Source organism: Parus major, mitochondrion (genome assembly GCF_001522545.3).
Source record: "Parus major mitochondrion, complete genome".
In the NCBI taxonomy this organism is placed as follows: Eukaryota; Metazoa; Chordata; class Aves; order Passeriformes; family Paridae; genus Parus; species Parus major.
Genome location: NC_040875.1, coordinates 1 through 16266, shown reverse-complemented (window position 1 = coordinate 16266; position 16266 = coordinate 1). Strand labels below are relative to the sequence as shown.

Below are 16266 nucleotides of genomic sequence, written 5' to 3'. Positions count from 1 at the left end.
CCCAGAAGAAAAGAAGTGAAGAGACGGTCGGATGCCGATAACTACGAGAGGGAGATGAGGAGTATTCAACCGACCACTTGTATCTGTGAAGAGCAGGTGAGAAGGAGTTAAGTGAGCCATGATCCTGAAGTTACAACCAATAGCGCAAAAGAGCAAGTTTTTGAGGTGTTAAGTCCCTGAAGACAATAACCGAAAGTAGCACTTACACGGGGTAGCTCGGTTCTCGTGAGGAGTACGACCAATAAATAACCAGGCTCTCTGGCTTGGGAGTTCCTGAAAACCACTGGTAAGACATTTGCTTTAGGAGGTGGGCTTCATGCCATGGACTTCGTGAATGCAAAGGAGTACTGGGACATTATTCGTATACTAGAGTGGAGTTTGTATAGCACGATGGAACAACTATCGATCTTTGGTAACGCTTGCGGCCTCTCGGGCTTGAGGTAGGATCACTTGGGCTTAATGGTGCCTGAAACAAGGATGTGCCTAGAAGTGGAACTGTCCGAACATTATCTCTTGGGCGTAAATGTTTGAGTTATGGTGGAAGTGAAGTTGCATAGTATTTGGATTATCCTACATTACACTAATGTATGATGGGGTAAATAATTGAATGCAAAGACATGCATACCCTATAAAGCATGAAAAAACATGCTGGGGGGGGAAGGGGGGGGGGGGTGGATTAGGTTTTCGTAGTTAAATTTTATAACGGCGGCTTTTCAGGCCGTAGATCCTGGAGAGAGTCCGGGCGAGAATTTATGATAGCATTTGTTTTATTTTTAGGGCTGTGTTTTGTTTTGGGTGGGTTAGCGGTTGCGTCTAATCCTTCCCCTTATTATGGGGTAGTTGGGTTAGTTTTAGCGTCTATTGCGGGGTGTGGGTGATTGGTGAGTTTGGGGGTGTCTTTCCTTTCTTTGGTTTTGGTTATGGTTTATTTAGGGGGCATGTTGGTGGTGTTTGTTTATTCTGTGTCTTTGGCGGCAGATCCTTACCCTGAGGCTTGGGCTGATTGAAGTGTTGTAGGGTATGGTGTGGGGATGGGTTTGGTTGTGGTGGTAGGTGTTGTTCTGGGGGGAGTGTCTGAAGTTTTGGTGGATGTGGGAACGGTTAATAGTGGGGGTCTAGGGTTTGTTCGGTCGGATTTTGTTGGGGTGGCTGGGTTGTATTCGCGGGGTGTAGGGTTTTTTTTGGTTGGTGGATGGGGGTTGTTGTTGACATTGTTTGTGGTATTAGAGCTTGTGCGGGGGTTATCTCGGGGGGCAATTCGGGCTGTTTAGGGATTCAAAAGGTAGTTTAGTTTAGAATACCAGCTTTGGGAGTTGGTGGTGGAGGTTTGATTCCTTCCCTTTTGAGGTAGGTGAATAACTCTAAGAAGATGTGTAGTCTTCAATCTTTGGCTTACAAGACCAATGTTTTTATAAACTATTAGAGTTAAAGTTTGAGGATCTTGTTTTCTAGGATAGCGGCAAGGGGGAATAGGATTAGGATGATTGTGAAGTATGATAGGGAGGCTAGTTGGCCGATGATGATAAATGGATGTTCGACTGGTTGGCTCCCTACTCAGGTTAGGATGAGGAGGTTGGCGACTAGGGTTCAGAATAGGATTTGGGATAGGGGGCGGAAGGTTATTGAACGTTGTTTGGATGTGTGGAGTAGGGGTATTAGGAATAGAACTAGGACGGAGGCAGCTAGGGCTAGGACTCCTCCTAGTTTGTTGGGAATGGAGCGGAGAATGGCGTAGGCGAATAGGAAGTATCATTCAGGTTTAATGTGAGGGGGGGTGGATAAGGGGTTTGCTGGGGTGAAGTTTTCTGGGTCTCCTAGGAGGTTGGGTGAGAATAGGGCTAGGGTTACAAGGAGGATGAGTATTAGTGCGAAGCCTAGGATATCTTTTGTGGAGTAGTATGGGTGGAATGGGATTTTGTCACAGTCTGAGGGGATTCCTAGGGGGTTGTTGGATCCTGTTTCATGGAGGAAGGTGAGGTGGACTAGTGTTAGGCCTGCGATGACAAAGGGTAGAAGGAAGTGTAGGGCGAAGAATCGGGTTAGGGTTGGGTTGTCTACTGAGAAGCCGCCTCAGGCTCATTCAACTAGTGTTTGGCCGATGTATGGGATTGCTGAGAATAGGTTTGTGATTACTGTGGCGCCTCAGAAGGATATTTGTCCTCAAGGTAGAACGTATCCCACAAAGGCGGTTGCTATGAGGGCTAGGAGTAGGATAACTCCGATGTTTCAGGTTTCTTTGTTTAGGTAGGAGCCGTAGTAGATTCCTCGACCGATGTGGAAGTAGATGCAGATGAAGAAGAAGGAGGCTCCGTTTGCGTGGAGGTTTCGGATGAGTCAGCCGAATTGGACGTTTCGGCAGGTGTGGGCTACAGAGGAGAAGGCTAGTGTGGTGTCTGCTGTGTAGTGTATGGCTAGTAGTAGGCCAGTGATGATTTGAGTTACTAGGCAGATGCCTAGGAGTGATCCGAAGTTCCATCAGGCGGAAATGTTGGAAGGAGTGGGGAGGTCGATTAGGGAGTCGTTGATGATTTTTAGTAGGGGGTGGTTTTTACGAAGGTTGGGAGCCATTAGTGATTTTGGTTGTTCTATGTGTGGAGATGAGGATGATGAGGATTGATAAGGCGAATGATCCTAGGTAGGCTTTGATTAGGCCGGAGTGGAAGGTGGTTATGGTTTTGGCCGCTAGTGTTTGTAGGTTGGCTAGTCCTTCTGGGCCTAGGAGTTTGTATCATGAGAGGTCAATTAGGTGGGATGCAATGTTCTGGCCTCCTTTTAGGGATTGGGTTGTATTGAATCGGTGTATAAGGGGGTTGAAGTATCCTAGGGATGTGGAGAAGTTTGATAGGGGGGTTTGTTTTGTTAGGATTAGGGTTTGGGCTACTTTTGAGAGTTCTAGGGCTAGGATAATGCCTAGGGCTGTTACTGTTAGGGCTGTAATTTTGATGGATAGGGGTATTGTTATGGGTGGTGTTTTTGGGGGTAGGATGAAGGAGGTGATGAGGAATCCGGCTACGATGCTTCCTATTGCAAGGCGGGTGATTGGTGAAGTTACGGCGGGGTTGTTCTCGTTGATTGGGGCTAGGGGAGGGATTCGGGTGAAGCCAGATTGGACTAAGACTGTTATGCGGATTGTATATACTGCAGTGAAGGATGTGGCTAGGAGGGTGAGGACTAGGGCTCAGGAGTTTAGGTATGAGGTGCTTAGGCTTTCGATGATTTGGTCTTTTGAGTAGAATCCTGCAAGGAAGGGTGTTCCTATTAGGGCTAGGTTCCCGATGGTTAGGCAGGAGGTGGTTGTTGGTAACATTTTTTGGAGCCCTCCTATTTTTCGGATGTCTTGTTCACCGTTTAGACTGTGGATGATGGAGCCTGAGCAGAGGAAGAGCATGGCTTTGAAGAATGCGTGGGTTGAGATATGGAGGAAGGCTAGCTGGGGAAGGTTTAGGCCGATTGTGACTATTATTAGTCCTAGTTGACTGGAGGTGGAGAAGGCAATGATTTTTTTGATGTCGTTTTGGGTAAGGGCGCATGTGGCTGCAAATAGGGTGGAGATAGCACCTAAGCATAGGCATAGGGTGAGGGCGGTTTGATTGTTGTTGAATAGGGGGTGTGTTCGGATGAGTAGGAAAATTCCGGCGACTACTATGGTGCTGGAGTGTAGTAGGGCGGATACGGGGGTGGGTCCTTCTATGGCGGCTGGGAGTCAGGGGTGTAGGCCGAATTGGGCTGATTTGCCTGCTGCGGCGAGGATGAGGCCGAGTAGGGGGAGTATTGGGGTTTGGGAGGGGGAGGAGAGTTGTTGGATTTCTCATGTGTTTATAGTTGAGGCTAGTCATGCTATGCAGAGAATAAGGCCTACGTCTCCAACTCGGTTGTAAAGTACGGCTTGGAGGGCGGCAGTGTTAGCTTCTGCTCGTCCGTGTCATCAGCTGATTAGGAGGAAGGATATGATTCCGACTCCTTCTCAGCCAATGAACAGTACGAATAGGTTGTTGGCGACGATTAGGATTAGCATAGCGATTAGGAAGAATAGGAGGTAAGTGAAGAATTTGGTAATGTAGGGGTCGGAGGCTATGTATCATGTTGCAAATTGTAGGATAGATCATGATACGAATAGGGCGATGGGGAAGAATGTGAGGGAGTAGAGGTCTATTTTTAGGCTGATAGGGATTTTGAAGTTTATGATGAATTTTCATTCTCATAGGGAGATTAGGCTTTCTGTTCCGGAGTAGATGTAGATTGTTATTGGGATTAGGCTGATTAGGAAGGAGGTTTTTACTGTGTTTGTGATGGTGGTTGGGGTGTTTTTGAGGTTTTCTGATAGGAGAGGGAAGATGATGGGGGTAGAGAGGGTTGCTAAAGTGAGCAGGGCGGTTAGGTTTAGGACTAATAGGAGGTCCATTACTTTCACTTGGATTTGCACCAAGATGGGTGGCTCCTAAGACCATTGGATTGCTATTATCCTTTGAAAGTTAAGGGGACTGAGGGTTTAGACTCAGATGCAAGAGTTAGCAGTTCTTGTTAGTTAGACATCCCCTCGGCGGACAAGAAGGGTTTAACTTCTGTTTTTAGAATCACAATCTAATGTTTTGGTTTAAAACTATGCCTGCATATGGGGATGCCTGAAATTAGTTCAGGTTTGAAGATGAGGAGGATTATGGGGATCATGTGTAGGGCTATGAGTAGGTGTTCTCGGGTGGAGGAGTTTTGGATGGAGGTGATGTGGGAGGGTAAGGGTCCTCGTTGGGTTATTATTAGCATGTATAGGGTGTAGGAGGCGGTTAGTAGGATTGCGGTACCTGTTAATAAGATTGTTATTGAGGATCAATTGAAGAGGGCAATAATGATGGTGAGTTCTGCCATGAGGTTGGTTGTGGGGGGGATTGCTATGTTTGTTAGGTTGGCCAGGAGTCATCAGGTGGCTATGAGGGGAAGGAGGGGTTGGAGGCCTCGTGTTAGGAGGAGGATGCGGCTGTGGGTACGCTCGTAGTTGGTGTTGGCTAGGCAGAATAGTATGGAGGAGGTGAGTCCGTGGGAGATCATTAGGATTATTGCTCCTGAAAATGCTCATTGGGTTTGGATTATGGCTGCGGCTACGACTAGGCCCATGTGGCTGACAGATGAGTAGGCAATTAATGATTTTAGGTCGATTTGGCGTAGGCAGATGGCGCTGGTTATTAGTGCTCCTCAGAGGGCTAGGATGATGAATGGGTAATGGAGGTTGCTTGATGAGAGGTTGATTAGAAGGGTGATTCGTATGATGCCGTAGCCTCCTAGTTTTAGGAGGAGGGCGGCTAGTAGTATGGAGCCGGCGATTGGGGCTTCTACATGGGCTTTGGGGAGTCATAGGTGGAGGCCGTAGAGGGGGGCTTTAACTATGAAGGCTAGGAGAAGGGCTAGGCTGGATACTAGGTCTGTTCAGGAGTTGGTTGATGGGTGGTGGGAGAGTTTGAGTATAGGGAAGTATAGTGTGCCGATTTGGTTGTGGAGGTGTAAGATGGCAATGAGTAGGGGGAGGGAGCTGGCTAGAGTGTAGAATAGGAGATAAATGCCAGCGTTTAGTCGTTCTGGTTGGCTGCCTCAGCGGGTGATTAGGATTAGTGTGGGGATTAGGGTGGCTTCAAATGCAATGTAGAATAGCATTAGTTCTGAGGCTGAGAATGCTAGGAGGATGAATGGTTGGACTAGGATTAGTGTTGTGAGGAAGATTCGTTTGCGGTTGATGGGCTCCTGTTCTAGGTGGTTTTGGCTTGCTATGATTATGAGGGGTAGCAGTCAGCAGGATAGGACTAGTAAGGGTGCGGAGATTTGGTCGATGGAGGTTCAGGGGGTTAGTCCTTTGTTGGGGTAGTATGTTGGAGTGAGTCATTGTAGGCTGACGGCGGCGATAAGTAGGCTATATATTGTGGTGTTTGTTCATAGGAATTTGTGTGGGGAGAGGAAGGTGAGAGGGAGGAGTATGATGGTTGGTATGATGATTTTTAGCATTTTAGGAGATTGAAGTTGTGTAGGTGGTCTGAGCCGTGGGTCCGGGTAGAGGCTACTAGTAGGGCTAGCCCTGTGCCTGCTTCGCAGGCGGAGAATACTAGTATTAGAATGGGTAAGAGTGTAGATGATGGTGTTTGTATTTGGATGGGCCATATGGATAGGGCGATATATATAGATAGTATTATGCTTTCTAGGCATAGTAGGGCAGAGATTAAGTGAGTTCGGTGGAAGGCTAGGCCTAGGCTGCTTAGGGTGAAGGCTGAGTAGAAGCATAGATGTAGCAGGGTCATGAAGAAAGTTATAGGGTTGTGACTATAATTTGTTGAGCCGAAATCAACTGTCTTGGTTAGACTAACTTTCTGTTTATTCTGCTCATTCTAGGCCTCCTTGGGCTCATTCGTATACTAGGCCTAGGGTGAGTAGAATAATGAGAGTGGAGGTTCAGATTAGTGTGGTGATAGGGTCTTCGAGTTGAGTGGCTCATGGGAGGGGGAGCAGTAAGGCAATTTCTAGGTCAAATAAAAGGAATAGGATAGCTACTAGAAAGAAGCGAATTGAGAAGGGCAGTCGGGCGGAGCCTAGGGGGTCGAAGCCGCATTCGTATGGGGATAGTTTTTCTGAGTCCGGGTTTATTTGAGCAAGTCAAAAGTTTAGTGCGGTTAAGGCTGTGCTTAGGGTTAGGGATAGGGCGATTATGAATAGGATTATATTCATTACTCTTCTCTGGGTTTAACCAGATTCTAAAGATTGGAAGTCTATTATAATTAATATACTAGAAGAGTAGGATCCTCATCAGTAGATGGATACATAGAGGAATAATCAGACGACATCTACGAAGTGTCAGTATCAGGCTGCGGCTTCAAAGCCAAAGTGGTGATTTGATGTGAAGTGGTATTTGATTAGGCGTAGGAGGCAGACTAGGAGGAAGGTGGAGCCGATGATTACGTGGAGGCCGTGGAATCCGGTGGCGACAAAGAAAGTGGAGCCGTACACTCCGTCAGCGATGGAGAAAGGAGCTTCGTAGTATTCTATTGCCTGTAGGGCGGTGAAGTAGAAACCTAGAAGGACCGTTAGGGTGAGGGCTTGGATGGCTTGTTTGCGGTTAGCTTCTGTGATGCTATGGTGGGCTCATGTGACTGAGACTCCTGAGGCGAGGAGGATAGCGGTGTTTAGGAGGGGGACTTCTATTGGGTTTAGGGGCTTGATTCCGACGGGGGGTCATTGGCCTCCCAGTTCTGGTGTGGGGGCCAGGCTTGAGTGGAAGAATGCTCAGAAGAATCCTAGGAAGAAGAAGGCTTCTGATGTGATGAATAGGATTATGCCGTAGCGTAGGCCTTTTTGTACGGTGGGGGTGTGATGGCCTTGGAAGGTGCTTTCTCGTACGATATCTCGTCATCATTGGAATATAACTAGGGCGGTGGATAGTAGGCCTGTGATTAGTAGGTAGGGGGAATTGTAGTGGAATCATATGGTTAGGCCGGAGGTGGTGAGTAGGGCAGCTGCCGCCCCAAAGATAGGTCATGGGCTTGGGTCAACTATGTGGAAAGAGTGTGCTTGGTGAGCCATTGAATTAGATGTTTTCTTGTAGGTAGAGGCTTAGTAGAAGTACGAACACATAAGCCTGGATTATGGCTACTGCTACTTCTAGGATGGTTAGGAGGAAGAGGACTAGGAAGGTTAGGAGTGATACTGCTGGTATTGTTGAAGATAGTGCTATTGTAGCGGTTGAGATGAGCTGGATGAGGAGGTGGCCTGCTGTGAGGTTGGCTGTGAGTCGGACTCCTAGGGCGAGGGGGCGGATGAGGAGGCTGGTTGTTTCAATTAGAATGAGGGCAGGGATTAGGGGGGTGGGGGTGCCTTCTGGTAGGAGGTGTCCGAGTGAGGCAGAAGGTTGGTTTCGTAGGCCTGTTAAGAGGGTGGCGAGTCAGAGGGGGAAGGCTAGGGCTAGGTTTATGGATAGTTGGGTGGTTGGGGTGAATGTGTAGGGTAGTAGGCCTAGTAGATTGATTAGTAGGAGGAAGATTATTAGGGATGTCAGGATGAGGGCTCATTTGTGGCCTTTTTTGTCTAGTGTGATTATTAGTTGTTTTGTGATAAGGTTGATGAGTCATAGTTGAAGGGTCGAGAGGCGGTTGGTAATTCATCGGTTGTTTGGGGAAGGTAGCAGGAGGGCTGGGAATGTTATGGAAATGAGGATTAGGGGGATTCCTAGGAGGGAGGGGCTGGAGAATTGGTCGAAGAAGCTTAGGTTCATGGTCAGGTTCAGGGGGTGGTGCTTGTGGTTGTGGGTGTTTTGTTGGATGGGGGGTTTGTGGTTACGAATGATAGGAGTTTGGGTTGGATAATTAGAGAGAAGGTCAGTCATGAGGTGAGCATGATAAAAAATCAGGGGCTTGGGTTTAATTGAGGCATTTCATTAAGGAGGGGCGGGTGTCCTCTGTCTCTAGCTTAAAAGGCTAGTGCTGTTTCATAGCTTCTTAATGATTAGGATGATAATGAGGAGGATCAGTGTTCAAAGTTAGGGAGTGGGGCGGATTCTACTACGATTGGCATGAAGCTGTGGTTGGCTCCGCAGATTTCTGAGCATTGTCCGTAGTACACTCCAGGTCGGGTGGCGAAGAATGAGGTTTGATTGAGGCGCCCTGGGATTGCGTCGGTTTTAACTCCCAGGCTTGGGACGGCTCATGAGTGGAGGACGTCGTCGGCAGTGACAATTACTCGGACGGTTGAGCTTGTGGGGACGATGACACGGTGGTCTACTTCTAGGAGTCGGAAGTGTCCTAGTGGTAGGTCTGCTGTGGGGATTATGTAGGAGTCGAATGTGAGGTCTTTGAAGTCGGTGTATTCGTAGGTTCAGTATCATTGGTGGCCGATGGCTTTTAGGGTGAGGTCGGGCTCGTTGATTTCGTCTATTATGTATAGGATTCGTAGGGATGGTAGGGCAAGTGTGATTAATACTATAGCTGGTAGGATTGTTCAGACAAGTTCGATTTCTTGTGCGTCGACTGTGCTTGATGATAGTTTTTCGGTAAGCATGAGGGTTAGGAGGTAGAGGACTAGGCTGCAGATGGCGAGGGCTACTATTAGGGCGTGGTCGTGGAATTGGATGAGTTCTTCTATGATAGGGGATGAAGCGTCTTGGAAGCCGAGTTGTGAGTGGTTGGCCATGGTTTGTGTTGAGATGTACTGGGTTTTCACCGGTAATATAGTCCTGACAAGGCTATGTAATTGTTTTACTAACATCTCATGAGAAAGAAGCATAAGTGGTTTATATGCGGTTGGCTTGAAACCAACATATGGGGGTTCGACTCCTTCCTTTCTTGGACTTGGACGAAGGCGGGTTCTTCGAAGGTGTGGAATGGGGGAGGGCAGCCGTGGATTCATTCGATATTTGTATTTGTTATTTCTGATCGAAGGGCTTTGCGTTTAGATGCAAATGCCTCTCAGATGATGAATACTAGCATGATTACAGCTGTGAGGGAGATTAGTGAGCCTACTGAGGAGATGGTATTTCATAGGGTGTAGGCGTCTGGGTAATCTGAGTAACGTCGTGGCATGCCGGCTAGGCCTAGGAAGTGTTGTGGGAAGAAGGTTAGGTTTACGCCTACGAATATTACTCCAAAGTGGGCTTTGGCTCATGTGGAGTGGAGGGTGTATCCAGTGAATAGGGGGAATCAGTGTGTGAAGCCTGCTAGGATTGCAAATACGGCCCCTATTGATAGTACGTAGTGGAAGTGAGCCACGACGTAGTAGGTATCGTGTAGGGCGATATCTAGGGAGGAGTTTGCTAGGACAATTCCTGTTAGGCCTCCAATGGTGAATAGGAAGATGAAGCCCAGGGCTCAGAGCATAGGGGGGTCTCACTTGATTGTTCCTCCATGCAGTGTGGCTAGTCAGCTAAAGACTTTAATGCCGGTGGGGATGGCGATGATTATGGTGGCGGATGTGAAGTAGGCTCGGGTGTCTACGTCTATGCCTACTGTGAATATGTGGTGGGCTCAGACGATGAATCCTAGGAATCCGATGGATAGCATGGCTCAGACTATGCCTATGTAGCCGAATGGTTCTTTTTTTCCTGCGTAGTAGGCTACTACGTGGGAGATGATTCCAAATCCGGGCAGGATTAGAATGTATACTTCAGGGTGGCCGAAGAATCAGAAGAGGTGTTGGTAGAGTACGGGGTCTCCTCCTCCTGCTGGGTCGAAGAAGGTGGTGTTGAGGTTGCGATCGGTGAGAAGCATGGTGATGCCTGCGGCGAGGACTGGTAGGGAGAGTAGTAGTAGTACTGCGGTGATTAATACGGATCAGACGAACAGGGGGGTTTGATATTGTGAGAGGGCTGGTGGTTTTATGTTGATTGCGGTTGTGATGAAGTTGATTGCCCCTAGGATTGATGAGATACCTGCTAGGTGGAGGGAGAAGATGGCTAGATCTACTGATGCTCCGGCGTGGGCTAGGTTGCCGGCTAAGGGTGGATAGACCGTTCATCCTGTTCCTGCTCCCGCTTCAACTGTAGAAGAGGCTAGTAGTAGGAGGAAGGATGGGGGTAGTAGTCAGAAGCTTATGTTGTTTATTCGGGGGAATGCTATGTCGGGGGCTCCAATCATTAGGGGAACTAGTCAGTTTCCGAATCCTCCAATCATGATTGGTATTACCATGAAGAAGATTATTACGAAGGCGTGGGCCGTGACGACTACGTTGTAGATTTGGTCGTCTCCCAGGAGGGCACCGGGTTGGCCTAGTTCTGCACGAATAAGGAGGCTTAGGGCGGTACCTACTATTCCGGCTCAGGCGCCGAAGATTAGGTAGAGGGTGCCGATATCTTTGTGGTTGGTAGAGAATAGTCACCGGTTGATGAATGTCACAGGTAAGATGGCTGAGTGTATAGGCGTTAGGCTGTAGTCCTTTTCACAGAGGTTTAATTCCTCTTCTTATCGGCTCTGTAGTGAAGTTCATAGTGAGTTGCAAGCTCATTGATGCACACTAGCTGTGTGCCGGAGTCTTAGGCAGAGGCCTGTTGGTTTGGGCATATAGCTGTTAACTATAGTGTTATGGGATCGAAGCCCATCTGTCTAGGGGATTAGGTGAAGGTCCTAGCTTAATTAAAGTGCCTGGGTTGCATTCAGGTGATGCAGGGTAGTATCCTGCGGACTTTAGCAGAAACTAAGAGGGTTTAACTCTTGTTTAAGGCTTTGAAGGCCTTCGGTTTGGGTAATCCTAAGTTTCTTAGACAATGGTGCGGATTATAGGCGAGATGGGTAGGAGTAGGGTGGATATGGTGACTAGGAGGGCCACTGAGGCATTAGTTGGTTTGTGGGTGTGCCATAGTTTTATGTGGTTTGTGGTGTGCGGGGGGAGTGTGATTGTTGCGCAGTATGCGAGGCGGAGGTAGAAGAATAGGCTTAGTAGTGATAGTAGGGCCATGATTGTTGCTGTGGGTGTTATGTCTTGTTTGGTTAGTTCTTGGATAATTATTCATTTTGGCAGGAATCCTGTTAGGGGGGGAAGCCCTGCAAGGGATAGTAGGGTTAGCAGGAGGGTTGCGCTTAGTGATGGGGTTTTTGTTCATGTAGTTATTAGTGTGGATAGGTTTAGGGCTTTGATGGTGTTTAGAGTTAGGAATACGGCTGCAGTGATTAGGGTGTATAGGTAGAAGTTTAGTAGGGTGAGTTTGGGGTCATAGACTAGGATTATGGCTATTCAACCCAGGTGGGAGATGGAGGAGAAGGCTATAATTTTTCGGGTCTGGGTCTGGTTTAGGCCCATTCAGCCTCCTAGGGCTGCGGAGAGGATGGCCATGGTGGTGAGTAGGATGGGGTTGAGCGATGGGGAGGTTATGAAGAGGAGGGTGATTGGTGGGAATTTTATGGCTGTGGATAGGAGGAGGCCTGTGATGAGGGGGGAGCCTTGGAGCACTTCGGGGAATCAAAAGTGGAATGGTACTAGGCCTAGTTTTATTGCTAGGGCTGAAGTTAGGATTATGCAGGACGCTGGGTGAGTTAGTTGGGTGATGTCTCATTGTCCGGTGGCTCATGCGTTGGTTATGCTGGCGAATAGGACTAATGTAGAGGCGGTTGCTTGTACTAGGAAATACTTAGTGGCGGCTTCGATTGCTCGTGGGTGGTGGGATTTTGAGATGAGGGGCAGGATGGCAAGTGTGTTGATCTCAAGGCCTGTTCAGGCTGTAATTCAGTGGTTACTTGAGAGTGTGATGGTTGTGCCCAGGAGTAGGCTGGTGATGAAGATTAGTTTTGCCTGGGGGTTCATTAGTAGGGGAAGGGGTTGAACCATCATTTTCGGGGTATGGGCCCGATAGCTTGTTTAGCTGACCCTACTAGGAAATAATATAAAGGAAGTATGGGGAGTTTTGATCTCTCTAGTGTAGGTTCAATTCCTGCTTTTCTAAAGGGTAGGAAATGAGAGGGCTGGTGTACCTCTATGTTCACTTTATCATAGTGACCCTTAATGTTCAGGCACATTTCCTTAGGGGCCATTCTTAGGTAGGGTGGCAGGCCTGCATAGCAGATTGGGAGGCTGGTGTGTCACAGGCATAGGGCTAGTGTGAGTGGTAGGAAGTTTTTTCATAGTAGGTGTATTAGTTGGTCGTAGCGGAATCGGGGGTATGAGGCACGAACTCAGAGGAATCCTGCTGATAGGAGAAGGACTTTTGTAGCGAGAATTACCGGGAATAGTTCTTGGGGTGGGTTTCATAGGCTTGGATTGAAGAATATGATGGCGGTCAGTGTGTTTATGAGTATGATGTTGGCGTATTCGGCAAGAAAGAATAGGGCGAAGGGTCCTGCTGCGTATTCTACGTTGAAACCTGAGACGAGTTCGGATTCTCCTTCTGTTAGGTCGAATGGGGCACGGTTGGTTTCGGCCAGTGTGGAGACGTATCATATTATGGCGAGGGGTCAGCAGGAGAAGATGAGGTAAAGGGGTTCTTGGGTGGTGGCTAGAGTGCCTAGGGTGTAGTTCCCGCTAAGAACAATGACAGATAGGAGGATGATTGCTAGGGTGACTTCGTAGGAGATAGTCTGGGCGACGGCTCGTAAGGCTCCAATTAGGGCGTATTTTGAGTTAGAGGCTCAACCGGATCATAGGATGGAGTATACAGCTAGGCTCGATATGGCTAGGAGGAATAGTAAGCCCAGGTTGAGATCTGCTAGGGAGAATGGTAGGGGTAGGGGGGTTCAGATTGAGATTGCTAAGAGCAGGGCTAGTACGGGGGTAGCGAGGAATAGGATAGGGGAGGATGTTGAGGGGCGGATTGGTTCTTTGATGAAGAGTTTCACGCCATCTGCTAGGGGTTGGAGTAGACCAAACGGGCCGACAATGTTTGGGCCTTTTCGACTTTGTATATAGCCTAGGATTTTACGTTCTACTAGTGTCAGGAAGGCTACTGCGATTAGGATAGGGAGGATATAGGAGAGGGCTATGATGAAGTTGATGAGGATTGGGTAGTTGGTCATGGGGGGAAGAAGCTAGGGAGAGGATTTGAACCTCTGAATTAAAGGACTTAAGCCTTTTGCATTTGCCGAGCTCTGCCACGCTAGCTTGTCCTTTTCTAGGACGTGGTTGGGTGTGATAACCTTTCGTAATTAAGTTGGCTTCATTACTTAAGGTGAAGGCTTGCTTGTAGTATTGGCCTTACTTTTCCTATCCTTTCGTACTGGGAAGAGTTCATCATAGATAGAAACCGACCTGGATTGCTCCGGTCTGAACTCAGATCACGTAGGACTATTAATCGTTGAACAAACGAACCCTTAGTAGCGGCTGCACCACTAGGATGTCCTGATCCAACATCGAGGTCGTAAACCTCCCCGTCGATATGGACTCTCGGAGGAGATTGCGCTGTTATCCCTGGGGTAGCTTGGTCCATTGATCAATTGTATTGGGTCTGGGTGCTGTTCGCACGTTGAGGGGTTGCTCTCAGTCTGGATGTGTGGTCCAATTTTTGGAGGTTTTGTTTTGCTCCAAGGTCGCCCCAACCGAAAAATGCAGACCAGTAGCCCTGATAGTGAGTGAGCCCGAGGTGGGGGAGTATGTTTTCAGGGTTGGTTGCTGATTTTTAAGTTCCACAGGGTCTTCTCGTCTTATGGGGTTATCCCTGCTTTTGCACAGGGAGATCAATTTCACCGATTGCCTGTAAGAGACAGTTAAGACCTCGTTTAGCCATTCATACTAGTCCCGATTTACGGGACAATTGATTGCGCTACCTTTGCACGGTTAGGATACCGCGGCCGTTGAACGTCAGGTCACCGGGCAGGCATCACCTTCAATACTTGTCTTGGGTTAGCTGAAGGCTATGTTTTTGGTAAACAGTCGGGCCTTGGGTTTGCCTAGTTCCTTTTACAGGTTTTAATCTTTCTTAGCGGACGCTCCTTTGTCGGGTTAACAATATGCCTAATACTCTGCTTGTTGGATTTTTCGTATATTGGTGGCTTGTTAATAATGTTAGGATGTAAGCTTGCGTCGTAGAGGGAGGACCCTGGTTACTCATTCTAGCATTAATTCTCCTATTGAAATATAGGTTAGCCCGTTAGTGAGGAGGGATTCGTATAGTTTTTATATTTTTGATTTGTTGAGCTTTAACGCACTCTTTGTTGATGGCTGCTTGAGGGCCCACAGTAGTTGTTGGGGGGGGGTACTTATCCGCTCGTGGAGATTGTATTCTTTTTTAAAGGAGCTGTACCTCCTTTAAATAGCCCTTAATTCGCTTCATTAGGGTTCGTGGGTTTCCTTGGAGAAGAATTAAGAGTGAACTAAGATTCGTTTCACAGGCAACCAGCTATCACCCAGCTCGATTGGCTTTTCACCTCTACTAGCAAGTCGTCCCACTCTTTTGCAACAGAGACGGGTTCGCTCAATATTAGCTGCTCGCAAGTAGCTCGCTTGGGTTTCGGGGTGGCAAACTTAAATTCATTTTGCTTGGTTTTTCTTGCTAGACCATTATGCAAAAGGTACAAGGGTTGATCTTTGCTGTTTTTAGCTTAGATTATTTCACTACTATTTCATCTTTCCCTTACGGTACGTGCTCTCTATCGCGCCATGTGGTGTCTTTTCTATCGCCTATACTAGGACTAGCAAATGCTTTGGTTTAGGGTGGGGAGTGACTTTGTTATTCCAGGTCAATGTAGATTGGGCTAGAGTTTGGCATCAAGACGATCTGGGTTGAGCAGATATCTTTCAGGTGTAAGCTGAATGCTTTGGTTAAAGCTACGTCTTGGTGTTCTAAGTGCACCTTCCGGTACACTTACCTTGTTACGACTTACCTCATCTTTGGCTGAGTAGCTTATTAAGTTATGGGGGGGTTTGGGGTCGCTTTTGAGGAGGGTGACGGGCGGTATGTACGTGCTCCAGGGCCGGCTTAAAGAGGGCTTGATTATCCCACTTTACTGCTAAATCCGCCTTCCAGGGGTAGTTTCATACCCCTTTGCCGTGTGTTCTATTTTAGAAAATGTAGCCCATTGCTGCCATTCCATGGGCTATACCTTGACCTGTCGTATTAGCGGGGGGCTGTTGCGTCCACTGTTGGGCCCTCAGGAGGGGTGGGCTGGCGACGGCGGTATATAGGCTGTTTTGTGCAAGGAATGGTAGGGTGTATCGTGGATCATCGATTATAGAACAGGCTCCTCTAGGTGGGTTTGGAGCACCGCCAAGTCCTTAGAGTTTTAAGCGTTTGTGCTCGTAGTTCTCAGGCGGACGCTCAGGTAATATCGAGCATCAAGATTTAGGGCCAGGCATAGTGGGGTATCTAATCCCAGTTTGGGCCCTGGCTTTCGTGGACTTCAATTAATCGTTGGTCTAAGATCTTCTTTAAGGAGGAGGCCTTATGAGCATCTTGGGCTTATGACAGCTCAGCTGCTTTTTAATCTTAGTTACTTGGATAACATGTGACCACTCTTTACGCCGTCGGTAAAGTTGATTTGGGTCTCCTGTATGACCGCGGTGGCTGGCACAGGATTTACCGACCCTAATTTGCTATGACTAAGTCAAGTTTGCACTCATTGCTTAATATTAACTACTGCTGTGGACCCGTGGGGGCGTGGCAATTGCAAGGCGTTTTGGGCTACGGTTGTGGGGTGAGCCTGATGCCCGCTCCTGTTGACCTAGAATCTAGGGTGCCCAGGGCATCTACACTGGGGCGCGGATACTTGCATGTATAAATCTAGCAAAAACCAACAGTAAGGTTAGGACTAAGTCTTTTGTCCTCGGGTGCATGGGACAGCCGTCTTGACATCTTCAGTGTCATGCTTTGTTGTAAGCTACGGGGAC

The 16266-nt window shown here is 48.0% G+C and overlaps 13 protein-coding genes and 24 non-coding genes across 37 annotated transcripts, besides 1 other annotated feature; 9 read left to right on the top strand and 28 right to left on the bottom strand. All coding sequences in view use genetic code 2, as the record gives it.

Moving 5' to 3' along the window:
* Nucleotides 1-680: part of a sequence feature (control region) that runs on past the window's edge.
* On the top strand, nt 681-751 carry EXT13_mgt22. Its single transcript has one exon. It is a non-coding gene; the product is annotated as a tRNA-Glu (tRNA).
* A 1-nt stretch (nt 752) lies between these two features.
* Nucleotides 753-1271, top strand: ND6 (NADH dehydrogenase subunit 6). The gene has a single exon. The coding sequence runs from the start codon at nt 753-755 to the stop codon at nt 1269-1271; it is 519 nt and encodes a 172-aa protein (YP_009555231.1).
* Nucleotides 1272-1276: 5 nt separating this feature from the next.
* Nucleotides 1277-1346, top strand: EXT13_mgt21. Its single transcript has one exon. It is a non-coding gene; the product is annotated as a tRNA-Pro (tRNA).
* Nucleotides 1347-1357: 11 nt separating this feature from the next.
* Nucleotides 1358-1426, bottom strand: EXT13_mgt20. The gene has a single exon. It is a non-coding gene; the product is annotated as a tRNA-Thr (tRNA).
* On the bottom strand, nt 1427-2568 carry CYTB (cytochrome b). The gene has a single exon. A coding segment is annotated over exon 1 (1142 nt).
* A 16-nt stretch (nt 2569-2584) lies between these two features.
* Nucleotides 2585-4402, bottom strand: ND5 (NADH dehydrogenase subunit 5). The gene has a single exon. It carries the CDS (start codon nt 4400-4402, stop codon nt 2585-2587), a length of 1818 nt encoding a protein of 605 aa, YP_009555229.1.
* Nucleotides 4403-4473, bottom strand: EXT13_mgt19. The gene has a single exon. It is a non-coding gene; the product is annotated as a tRNA-Leu (tRNA).
* EXT13_mgt18 lies at nt 4474-4539 on the bottom strand. Its single transcript has one exon. It is a non-coding gene; the product is annotated as a tRNA-Ser (tRNA).
* EXT13_mgt17 lies at nt 4540-4610 on the bottom strand. The gene has a single exon. It is a non-coding gene; the product is annotated as a tRNA-His (tRNA).
* ND4 (NADH dehydrogenase subunit 4) lies at nt 4611-5988 on the bottom strand. Its single transcript has one exon. A coding segment is annotated over exon 1 (1378 nt).
* Nucleotides 5982-6278, bottom strand: ND4L (NADH dehydrogenase subunit 4L). Its single transcript has one exon. It carries the CDS (start codon nt 6276-6278, stop codon nt 5982-5984), a length of 297 nt encoding a protein of 98 aa, YP_009555227.1.
* Nucleotide 6279: 1 nt separating this feature from the next.
* Nucleotides 6280-6349, bottom strand: EXT13_mgt16. The gene has a single exon. It is a non-coding gene; the product is annotated as a tRNA-Arg (tRNA).
* Nucleotides 6350-6351: 2 nt separating this feature from the next.
* Nucleotides 6352-6702, bottom strand: ND3 (NADH dehydrogenase subunit 3). Its single transcript has one exon. It carries the CDS (start codon nt 6700-6702, stop codon nt 6352-6354), a length of 351 nt encoding a protein of 116 aa, YP_009555226.1.
* EXT13_mgt15 lies at nt 6703-6770 on the bottom strand. Its single transcript has one exon. It is a non-coding gene; the product is annotated as a tRNA-Gly (tRNA).
* COX3 (cytochrome c oxidase subunit III) lies at nt 6771-7554 on the bottom strand. Its single transcript has one exon. A coding segment is annotated over exon 1 (784 nt).
* A 4-nt stretch (nt 7555-7558) lies between these two features.
* Nucleotides 7559-8242, bottom strand: ATP6 (ATP synthase F0 subunit 6). Its single transcript has one exon. The coding sequence runs from the start codon at nt 8240-8242 to the stop codon at nt 7559-7561; it is 684 nt and encodes a 227-aa protein (YP_009555224.1).
* ATP8 (ATP synthase F0 subunit 8) lies at nt 8233-8400 on the bottom strand. The gene has a single exon. It carries the CDS (start codon nt 8398-8400, stop codon nt 8233-8235), a length of 168 nt encoding a protein of 55 aa, YP_009555223.1.
* A 1-nt stretch (nt 8401) lies between these two features.
* On the bottom strand, nt 8402-8471 carry EXT13_mgt14. The gene has a single exon. It is a non-coding gene; the product is annotated as a tRNA-Lys (tRNA).
* A 1-nt stretch (nt 8472) lies between these two features.
* On the bottom strand, nt 8473-9156 carry COX2 (cytochrome c oxidase subunit II). Its single transcript has one exon. The coding sequence runs from the start codon at nt 9154-9156 to the stop codon at nt 8473-8475; it is 684 nt and encodes a 227-aa protein (YP_009555222.1).
* A 9-nt stretch (nt 9157-9165) lies between these two features.
* On the bottom strand, nt 9166-9234 carry EXT13_mgt13. The gene has a single exon. It is a non-coding gene; the product is annotated as a tRNA-Asp (tRNA).
* A 2-nt stretch (nt 9235-9236) lies between these two features.
* EXT13_mgt12 lies at nt 9237-9311 on the top strand. Its single transcript has one exon. It is a non-coding gene; the product is annotated as a tRNA-Ser (tRNA).
* COX1 (cytochrome c oxidase subunit I) lies at nt 9303-10853 on the bottom strand. Its single transcript has one exon. The coding sequence runs from the start codon at nt 10851-10853 to the stop codon at nt 9303-9305; it is 1551 nt and encodes a 516-aa protein (YP_009555221.1).
* A 1-nt stretch (nt 10854) lies between these two features.
* On the top strand, nt 10855-10925 carry EXT13_mgt11. Its single transcript has one exon. It is a non-coding gene; the product is annotated as a tRNA-Tyr (tRNA).
* EXT13_mgt10 lies at nt 10925-10991 on the top strand. Its single transcript has one exon. It is a non-coding gene; the product is annotated as a tRNA-Cys (tRNA).
* Nucleotides 10992-11064, top strand: EXT13_mgt09. The gene has a single exon. It is a non-coding gene; the product is annotated as a tRNA-Asn (tRNA).
* An 11-nt stretch (nt 11065-11075) lies between these two features.
* Nucleotides 11076-11144, top strand: EXT13_mgt08. The gene has a single exon. It is a non-coding gene; the product is annotated as a tRNA-Ala (tRNA).
* Nucleotide 11145: 1 nt separating this feature from the next.
* Nucleotides 11146-11215, bottom strand: EXT13_mgt07. Its single transcript has one exon. It is a non-coding gene; the product is annotated as a tRNA-Trp (tRNA).
* On the bottom strand, nt 11216-12255 carry ND2 (NADH dehydrogenase subunit 2). Its single transcript has one exon. A coding segment is annotated over exon 1 (1040 nt).
* Nucleotides 12256-12324, bottom strand: EXT13_mgt06. Its single transcript has one exon. It is a non-coding gene; the product is annotated as a tRNA-Met (tRNA).
* EXT13_mgt05 lies at nt 12324-12394 on the top strand. Its single transcript has one exon. It is a non-coding gene; the product is annotated as a tRNA-Gln (tRNA).
* Nucleotides 12395-12399: 5 nt separating this feature from the next.
* Nucleotides 12400-12471, bottom strand: EXT13_mgt04. Its single transcript has one exon. It is a non-coding gene; the product is annotated as a tRNA-Ile (tRNA).
* Nucleotides 12472-12482: 11 nt separating this feature from the next.
* On the bottom strand, nt 12483-13460 carry ND1 (NADH dehydrogenase subunit 1). The gene has a single exon. The coding sequence runs from the start codon at nt 13458-13460 to the stop codon at nt 12483-12485; it is 978 nt and encodes a 325-aa protein (YP_009555219.1).
* A 10-nt stretch (nt 13461-13470) lies between these two features.
* On the bottom strand, nt 13471-13545 carry EXT13_mgt03. Its single transcript has one exon. It is a non-coding gene; the product is annotated as a tRNA-Leu (tRNA).
* On the bottom strand, nt 13546-15147 carry EXT13_mgr01. Its single transcript has one exon. It is a non-coding gene; the product is annotated as a 16S ribosomal RNA (ribosomal RNA).
* EXT13_mgt02 lies at nt 15148-15217 on the bottom strand. The gene has a single exon. It is a non-coding gene; the product is annotated as a tRNA-Val (tRNA).
* EXT13_mgr02 lies at nt 15218-16197 on the bottom strand. Its single transcript has one exon. It is a non-coding gene; the product is annotated as a 12S ribosomal RNA (ribosomal RNA).
* EXT13_mgt01 lies at nt 16198-16266 on the bottom strand. Its single transcript has one exon. It is a non-coding gene; the product is annotated as a tRNA-Phe (tRNA).